The sequence below is a fragment of the Vigna unguiculata genome, chromosome 5 (genome assembly GCF_004118075.2).
Source record: "Vigna unguiculata cultivar IT97K-499-35 chromosome 5, ASM411807v1, whole genome shotgun sequence".
NCBI classification, from domain to species: Eukaryota; Viridiplantae; Streptophyta; class Magnoliopsida; order Fabales; family Fabaceae; genus Vigna; species Vigna unguiculata.
In genome coordinates this window covers 36,070,325-36,080,323 of record NC_040283.1, presented here as the reverse complement: position 1 = coordinate 36,080,323, position 9,999 = coordinate 36,070,325, and the positions used below count along the sequence as shown (strand labels likewise).

Sequence of the window (9,999 nt, the reverse complement as noted above, 5' to 3'; positions counted from 1 at the left end):
TTTTTAAAAATAGAAGACTAAATTAAATCCAAGATAATAAGTAGACCAAATTAAACTTTTCTAAAAAATTGAAGAATTAAATTGAATCCAAAAATAATAAAAGACCAAAATGAACCAAATCAAAAAAAGAACTAAATACTAATTAAAACCTTTTGTTCTTGTGCAGAAATTGCCTTTAGGATAAAAATTATATTTAATTCATCAAAATAAAAATTGGAATTTTATCTTTCTAAAACCTATTTGTTTATTAGCGAACAATACGACAAAGATCAAATATTAAAATGTGACGTCTCCTTGTTATATTATTCCACAACTATATTTAACCACAGTTTTAACTGATTTGTTTTATTTTTTTTTAAAGTAGATTTCATTATTTTTCAATCAAGTCTTGATTAGATAGGTGCATATAATACTTTCTTCTACCGATTTTTTTAGTCCACTGATATTAATGACCCTGTATCTTATGCACGAATACTTCAGAATTATACATATAGCCATATATGATAATTATATCTTATTAACCTGATTAACAATAATTACTAAACATTAACGGAAAGAATTTGCAACACTAAGATACGTTTAATGAAAATCGAAAAAAGAAAAACTAAAAACATGTTAAACCTTTTATGATTCCGAGGAAGTTTCATATTCCATTCCATTTTTTAAAATTAAAACAACTGATATTTCTAAAATCCAATCATAACCTTACACAAAAAAAAAAAAAAAGCATAAAAGGAGGGTACGTTATTTCATCCTGAGATGAAGCAATTCATGTGACGATAAGATATGTAGTTTGGAGTGACAATTCTAGGTATCCACCGCCAGGCATTTGATCCTCAATTTGCGGGTACCTATTTGTTGTTACAAAGTTATGACTTAAGACCACACACAACACACCACAACCACATCACCTCTTTTATGTAATCTTTCAGAAAATACAGGATCATGGCTATGTCCATTGCACTGGGTTAAACTCCTTGAAAGCATGTTCGTCATCATGATTCTAATGCATGACCTGAACATTCAATTACACACAAACCTGATGAGAGAAAGGACAATGATTTACATCATAGCAAGGATCTGATATAACAAAGCATTAAAAAAAGGATCTGATATAACAAAGCATTAAAAAATAGCACTTTTATTGTATCTCAAACATTCAGTAGCAGAAGAACCAACGTACCCATGTGCAACAACAGTTCGCTCATACATTACCAATAAGCTTATCTTATATGTGATAGAATTTGTTTTTCTCTTCATTTGGTTCCACCTCTACCATAAAGTATTTACTGTCAGACTTCAACAATGTAGCACAAACATGTGTTGCATTGTTAGGGACTGTCAAACACTTAGTTCCCCTCCCTCTTTATGTGGATATATGATAATGTTAATTTTTATCATTATTTTAATTATCTTTAATTAATAAAATCAACTTTTTTCTAACTTTTAACCTACTTAACCTTTATTTTTACCTTAATTTTGTAAATAATTACATTTTGGATTATATTAATCTAACCATTGAACAAGAAATTTTTGTTTCAAACCAAAGAAGTTGGCAATCCAGCAAAGCAAGAAGAAAAACCAAAATGTGAAGTTTTAAAAGATCTGTTACGTTATGTGCCACAAAAGCCAGGCCAACGCCACAAAGTCAGAGACACACACATGTGTGTATATATTTATATGCTTTTCCATTGAATGTTTGTATTTTTGTTTAGTTCGATCACACATAGCTTGATACTTGGTTCATGGTTCATTAGATGTTGAAAAACAAGATAACTAATGAAGCTTGTATCTAAGAGTACAGTTTGACTCATTAGTTGTCCTAAACCCTAGTTACTAAAACAGGTTTGTTTATTAGGGGTTCAAGAAATTGATTCCTAATAAGGAAATCTATGCTCATTCTACTAAGGGATTAGAGTTTGAGTAAACTTGTGGTTTGAATTTGGCATTATAATGGAAATGAGTTGAGTGATTAAATGCATGAAAGTGAGGTCGGTTAAATCTAACCCCAACATTACCAATTCATATCATTTCTAATCTTTTCCCTCTTCTAAGGGTTCCTAATTTCCAAAGTGTTTACTTATTCATGCATACGTTTACTTTCTTGCACGTACTACCAAATTTATGGAAATATTTTTTAATCTAGATAAGTTATTAATTGTATACTTGGACAACTTAGTACACTTGTCAAGGAGTTAACAATATACATGTCTGCATATTGAGAATGGTCGAGCATAGCAAAGTACATCTAGCTTCATCCAATTATGAACACTCGATGTTTCAATTCCATGGCTGTCCATCTTTTGTAATTAATCATAATAGCTAGGAAAATTTACAATATTAGACCTTGTTTGGATAAACTCAAGCACTCTTTTTAATTTTTCCAAAGTTGAAGTGCATGAGGTGGTTTTAGCTTTCGGGAAAACCTCAATTCATTTCACCATCTAGTTGTTTACTTCTATTAATATTTATGGAGGACCTTATCCAAATAAGACCTTAATCATAAACCACATGCTACAAGAAAAAAGAAAATAACAAAAAATATAGTGGAAGAAAGGGGCCAAGTGGAAATGGATCCGCATGACAAGACTTTGAGGAGAATCACACGTGAACGGAAGGAAAACGAGTATTTAAAGGAATTCATTAAGTAAGAGACACATGTCTAGTATGCAATCCTCTCTGCTAACTGTTTCTACTCCTTTTCTGCTCATTCTCTCTCTGTTCTAAACCAATTCTGTTACTCATTTCATCATTCCCTTTCTTCAGGTATCCACATTGGACATAAGGAATTCCATTACTTGTGGCTTCATTATGATTTCCATTTTTAGTTCCTTGTAAACCAAACTCAATCATTCTAATTTCTGTTGGCAATTTCATTCCACTATTCCATTGGGTTTTTACTGTTTCATTGGGTATTTCACTATTACTTTGATTCTACTTGTTACATTGGTGCTTTCATTGACGTCAATGGCAGAGAACACAAGGATGAAAGATATCCAAGCCCAACTTACTTCGATTTTTGGCTGGATTGAGAAACAACTGGAAAGGGATAAGGCAAAGCATGATTTGATCATTCAGTTTCAAACTGCTAACAATGACCAAATGGACCAGATGCATAAATCGTTGGATATGTTCAATCAAGGTCAGACTCTACACATTCATGCTTCGAACTCAACCGACTCACTGCTAGTGATGACACCCTGTAGCTTTGATGGTACATCTCCTGTATTAGAATGAATTTTCAAGGCAAAGAAAATTTTCAATTATCACAGAACTCCTGACAATGAACGAGTGGATATAGCTTCAATTCACTTTGAGAAGGATGTTATTTTGTGGTTCCAAATGTTGCACCGTATGTCAGCTGCACAAACAAACGTGGCAAGATTTGACAAGAGCTCTAGAAAGTCATTTTGGACCTTCTCCTTTCAATTCTCCTATGGCAGACCTTTTCAAGCTCCAACAATCAATAACTGTTTTGGATTATTATTTGAAGTTTATGGCATTGGCAAACCGTTCTGAAGGTCTTAGTGATGCTACTGTGTTGCATAGTTTTTTAAGTGGTTTGAACCGTGAGATTAGAAGGGATGTGGTACCCCAGTGTCCCACCAATTTACTTAGAGCAATGGCCTTGGCGAAATTATATAAAGACAAGTATACACCTCTCGTTCAAGAACGCGGTACTAATTATAATCACAAATATTCTTCTTTGTCATCTAGCAATATCAATGCTAGCCCAGCAAAAATTACTCCTAAGCAGTCCTTACTACCTTTGCTACCTACACCTTCCATCCTCCAACCAGAAATGTAAATGTGAAGAGAATTACACCTGCTGAGATGCAATTGAGGAGAGAAAAAGGTTTTTGTTACTTTTGTGATGTGAAATTTACTTTTAATCACAAATGTCCCAATAGGCAATTGTTGATGTTACAAATTGAAGAAAAGAGCTCTGAAGTTGATCACGCTGCTGACACTGTGATTTCTAGCACGCCTACACAGACTGATGTAGCATTAGAAGATAATCATCATTTGTCTCTAAATGCTATGAAGGGTGACGAAGGGTTGGTACCATTCGGTTTATTGCTCATATTAATACTCTGCCAGTTACGGTATTAGTGGATGGAGGTAGCTCTGATAATTTTCTACAGCCAAGGATTGCTAAGTTTCTTAAATTGCCTATAGAAAAAGCACCACTGTTTAAATTCATGGTGGAGATTGGAAATTACATGACTGAAGGAATGATTGAAGAAGTCAATATTCAAGTTCAAGGAGCTAAATTTGAACTACCTGTATTTTTGTTACCAATTTCAGGAGCTGATTTGATATTAGGGGCCAATTGGTTAAAAGCAATAGGCTCTCACATCGCTGATTACGAGTTGTTGCAGTTGAAGTTCTTATATGAAGGAAAATTCATAACGTTACAGGGAGAAAACGATTGCTCACCTACACAGGCACATTTGCATCACATAAGAAGAATGATGAACATTGATTCAATTGCAAAGGTGTTCGGTATGCAATTGGTTGAGGAGAGTTTGTATCATTTTACACTTAAGGAATTACCTGTTGATATTGAACCAAAATTGGCATTGCTGTTACATAATTATAGCTCGACTTTTAAGACACCAACATCGTTACCACCATAGTGTTTTCATGATCATTCAATTCCCTTGATTGAAGGATCCCAACCTGTCAAAGTTAAGCCTTATCATTACCCTCATAGTCAAAAAGCAGAAATTGAAAAGCTGGTGCAAGGCATGCTTGATGAAGGTATAATACAACCCAACAAAAGCCCTTTTCCTTCTCCAATCATTTTGGTCAAGAAGAAGGATGGATTATGGAGGGTATGTACTGACTATAGAGCTCTTAATGCTATCACCATTAGAGATACATTTCTCATTCCAACTGTTGATGAATTTATAGATGAGTTATTTGGAGCCACTTTCTTTTCTAAGCTAGATTGAAGATCCGACTATCACCAAATCTTGTTGAAACAAGAAGATAGACATAAAACGGCATTTAGAACCCACCATGGACACTATGAATGGCTTGTAATGCCATTTGGGTTAACTAATGCTCTTGCATCTTTCCAGAGTTTAATGAATAAGATCTTCAAGGAATACTTAAGAAAATTTGTGTTGGTTTTTTTTTATGATATTCTGGTCTTTAGTGCTACATGGAATGATCACTTATATCCTTTGGAGCTGGTTTTGGGAATTCTGCAACAGCAACACTTATACGCTAGGCTTTCAAAATGTTCCTTTGGTGTGAAGGAAATTGATTACTTAGGTCATAAGGGGTTGCTATGAAAACATCTAAATTAGAAACTATTAAAAACTAGCCTAGACCCACCATAGTGAAACAATTGACAGGTTTCTTAGGTCTCATAGGTTATTATAGACGGTTTATCAAAGGGTATGCAACCACAATTGCACATTTAACTGATTTGTTAAAGAAAGACTCATTTAATTGGACTGAAAAGGCATCCTAAGCTTTTGACAGCTTGAAGGACTCGATGACTTTTGTGCCTGTACTAACCATCCCCAACTTTAAGGAGCCATTTGTTTTAGAGACTGATGCATCTGGGTCAGGAATTGGAGATGTTCTTAGCCAAGCTCACCATCCAATTGCTTATTTCTCCAAGAAACTCTCCCCTAGAATGCAAAAACAATCGGTTTATACTAGGGAGTTCTATGCAATAACAGAAGCTTTGGATAAGTTTAGACATTATTTGTTGGGAAATAAATTCATCATTAACACATAATAGAAAAGGTTGAAATAATTGTTGGAACAGAAGTTGCAAACTCCTGAGCAACAACAGTGGTTACCTAAGTTCCTAAGTTATGACTATCTATTATAAGCCTGGAAGAGAAAACATACCAGTTGATGCATTGTCTAGAGACTGTTTGATGGCTTGGTCAGAAGCACAATTTAAATGGTCGAAACATATGCCAAAACTGACAAGGGAGGATGCAGAGTTAAATAAATTGTTGATTCAAAATACCCAAGATACATTACCTTTGGACAAGTTTGTTGTTAAATATGGCATGATTCTCAGAAGAGGTAGATTAATGATACCGGCTAATTCAAAATTGAAGAATCTAATTCTGCAAGAATTTCATGATTCTAAGGTGGGGGGTCATGCTAGAAAGTTTATAGTTTAGGGTTTAGGATTTAGGAAGAGATCAAAACCTATATTCGTAATTGTAGCATATGTCAACAAGCTAAAGTGGACCAAGCTCTACCTAATGGCCTACTGCAATTCATTACACATCTTCCTTCTTCACATGGCTTTTCTACTATTCTGGTGGTAATGGATAGGCTTTTGAAGTTTGGCCATTTCATTGCCTTGAAAACCAATTTTAATAGCAAACTTGTAGCAGAAGCTTTTATCAATCATGTGGAAAAAATTCATGGTTTTCCCAGAACCATTGTATCTGACCGTCACAGGATTTTTATCAGCTCATTTTGAAAACATTTATTTAGAGTCCAAGGCACAACATTGGCCATGAGTTCCGCATATCATCCCCAAAGTGATGGTCAAATTGAGGTACTTAACAAGACTTTGGAGATGTATTTGAGGTGTTATGTTTTTGAAAATCCTAAGCTTTGGTATTTTATTCCCTGGGCACAATTTTGGTACAATTCTTCTTATCATCACAACATAAAAATAGTCATTTCAAAGTTGTTTTTGGCAGAGAACCTCCTTCGATTGTTCCTTCGATTGTTCCTTATAAGTCCATAATACAGATCCACTTCCTATTCAAGAGTCCTTAATCAATAGAGACAAGGTGTTGGAGCAGCTCAAAGCCAATTTGATGAAGGCTCAAAACTATATGAAGCTCCAGGCCGATAAAAAGAGAAGAGAGTTTCAGCTGCACATTGGTGAGAAGAGAGTTTCAGCTGCACATTGGTGATCTCGCATTAGTCAAATTGCAGCCCTACAGACAACATTCAATGGTTCTTAGAAAGAATCAAAAATTAGTCATGCGCTTCTTTGGACCATTTGAAGTGATGGAGAAAATAGGTCCATTTGCTTACAAGTTGAGGCTTCCTGATACAACCAGAATTCATCCTATTTTCCACATTTCCTTGCTTAAAAAGTTTGAAGGGACTCACTCCCAACAATACATACCATTACCTTTGACCACCATTGAATTTGGACCAATCTTAAGTCTTATGGAAGTGCTGCAGCAAAGAGTTATAAAGCGTAATGATGCTGATATACAATAGGTGTTAGTACAGTGGCAATCGACTCAAGCCAATGAAGCTAATAGGTGTTAGTACAGTGGCAATCGACTCAAGCCAATGAAGCTACTTGGGAAGATATTGAGGAATTTCATAATACTTATCCTCAATTCAACCTTGAGGGCAAGGTTGAGGTTAAAAGGAAGGGTATTGATACATGAAAAAAGAAAATAACAGAAAATATAGTGGAAGGAAGGGGCCAAGTGGAAATGGATCCGCATGACAAGGCTTTGAGGAGAAGCACACGTGAACGGAAGGAAAACGTGTATTTAAAGGAATTCATTCGGTGAGAGAGGCACGTGTCTAGTATGCAATCCTCTCTGCTAACTGTTTCTACTCCTTCTCTGCTCATTCTCTCTTTGTTCTAAACCAATTCTGTTACTCATTTCATCATTCCCTTTCTTCAAGTATCAACATTGGATGCTCATTCTCTCTTTGTTCTAAACCAATTCTGTTACTCATTTCATCATTCCCTTTCTTCAAGTATCAACATTGGATGTCAGGAATTCCATTACTTGTGGCTTCGTTATGATTTCCATTTTTAGTTCCTTGTAAACCAAACTCAATCATTCTAATTTCTGTTGGCAATTCCATTCCACTGTTCCATTGGATTTTTACTGTTTCATTGGGGTATTTCACTGTTACTTTGATTCTACTTGTTAGACCATAACAGCTTTTTGTTTTGAGTATATTTTTCTCTGCCTGGTTTCAGCAACAAATTCATCTTTGACATGTAGACAAAGCCTCAAATATGTTCATATATGGAACTTTCTTCCTCGAATTATTATCTTCAAATACCAAACACATCTATTTTTTATTTCCAGATATCACAAAACATGTCAGATAGGATTTTCCAACCATATTAATTCCCAGATTATTCCCCCGGATACCGACAGATAAAGCATATTATCAGTTATAAGTAGACACCAACCTTGTAGATATAAAAAAGGTATCAAGCTATCAGGTGATAGCATGACAGGAGAGATGAACTAATCAGGACCATTTAATTTTACATCGGTGATGATCAATATCATTTCAACCTAATCTGATAATCCACATATAATTATATAGTTTAGATTAATTCCACCCACCAGTCACCTGAAATGCAACAGGTTCGTGTATACTACATTTTTCTGCATTTAAAAAACAACAAGAATTGTCAAGGCACGAATGAAACCCTCACCAGCGGGCCAGCAACTTGTTCTGCTTTCGCTTTTCCCATTAACTGCTCAATCAGGGCAACAGCAAACTCCATGGTAGTTCCCGGCGCTCGACTGGTCACTAATTTCCCATCCACCTGCACCCTAGACTCGACAGTAGTGGCTCCGTAAGAGGCCAATTTCTCCATCAATGCAGGAAAACAAGTCGCCTGTCCAACAACCACACACACACAGAGTCACCAAAACCATCACCAGCAGCAACACAACATAACAAAGTGGACTGCATAGCAAACTTTACCTTTAATCCATTCACCAAACCCCAAGGCCCAAGCACTACCGCAGGAGCAGCACACATCGCAGCATAAAGCCGTCCTTCCTCCACATGCTTCTTCACCAACTCTTCCAAAACCTTACAGTCCCTCAGATTTTCAACACCCGGTATCCCTCCCTACACGCACAAATCACAACAATAATAATCAGTAAACAGCATATTAGTCCCTAAGAATTTAAACGTCAGTGTTTACCTCATACCTTCTAAAAACTGTTTAATAGTGATGCTTTATCAGTGTAAATTCTTTTACACAGTAAATTAATGAGAAATCATAATCATACTTGGTGATTGAACGACACACACATGCAAGGCACTCTTCATGAACTCAATGATAGACTAATCTGAATTAAATCATTCAATCCATGACGTTAAATAACAATTAAATTCACAACTAATAGCTAATCAATTAATGGAAAACGTCTTAAATTCGATTATCGACGTTAAACACAATCTCGCGAAAAACACATCGAAGGAGAGGTACAGGGATTGCGATGAGGTCAAACGATGTGTCGACGATGTCGGAGACGAAGGCGTCTGCGACGATCTTGACATCGAAGCGAGCTAGGACGGTCAGGCTGGCGGAGGCGGAGGCGATGGTGACGACGGCGCCGGCGCGGCGGAGGACGTCGACGATGATGACAGCCTCTATGGGCTCGGTGCCATCTGCGATTGGAACCAAGACCTTGTGAGAAGTGGCCATTAGAGCAGTGGAAGAGAGTGTGGGAGTGAAGAAGGAGAAACGGTTTTTGTTATTGTTGTTGAGTTTTGGTTTGGGTGTGGAAGTGAATGCGAGAGAAAGTGTGTGAGAGAAGAATGGTATATGAAGCAATGCCATTTGTGCGTTTTTTTTTTTTTGCCCTTCTTCTTCAGAGGTGTCCCTCGCTGTGTCAATGTGTTCGTCTACGTGTCTCCTTCGTGTGTCTGTTTATCTCCTGTAGTATCACATGTGTTCGTCTTAAAAAATTGGGACTAAAATCAGATATTTGATAAATTATTAGATTAAAATTACCCCTGTTTTTTTATGACATTTTACATAATCTATTGGAATTAGTTAAAAATTAGGAAAAATATTTAATACTTTAGGAATTGTGTTTTATTGGTGTATATTGTCATCAAAATCGTGACCCTGACGAGACCACAAACTAAAAGGAAATTATGTTGAAATATAGATGTGAAGTTGTTACTCTAGTTTGAAAGATTATACGGTTTAACATTTTTTATTATTTTTTAAACGAAAAAGTAAATGAGAAAGTTGTTATAAAATAA

General features: G+C 35.8%; 1 protein-coding gene across 4 annotated transcripts; it reads right to left on the bottom strand.

The window, feature by feature from the left end:
- Positions 1-630: 630 nt before the first annotated feature.
- LOC114185259 (protein DJ-1 homolog B-like) lies at positions 631-9,625 on the bottom strand. 4 transcript variants are annotated; one of them, XM_028072884.1, is made up of 4 exons: positions 9,215-9,623; positions 8,701-8,850; positions 8,426-8,611; positions 631-1,039 (listed from the first exon to the last, which is right to left on the bottom strand). In XM_028072884.1, the coding sequence occupies exons 1-4, from the start codon at positions 9,566-9,568 to the stop codon at positions 1,028-1,030; spliced, it is 702 nt and encodes a 233-aa protein (XP_027928685.1). In that variant the 5' UTR covers positions 9,569-9,623; the 3' UTR covers positions 631-1,027. The 4 variants fall into 4 exon arrangements, with proteins under 4 accessions (XP_027928685.1, XP_027928684.1, XP_027928681.1 ...); XM_028072883.1 differs by having other exon boundaries at positions 631-1,015; XM_028072880.1 differs by lacking the exon at positions 631-1,039 and adding an exon at positions 4,559-4,683 and having other exon boundaries at positions 9,215-9,625.
- Between the last annotated feature and the right edge of the window lie 374 nt (positions 9,626-9,999).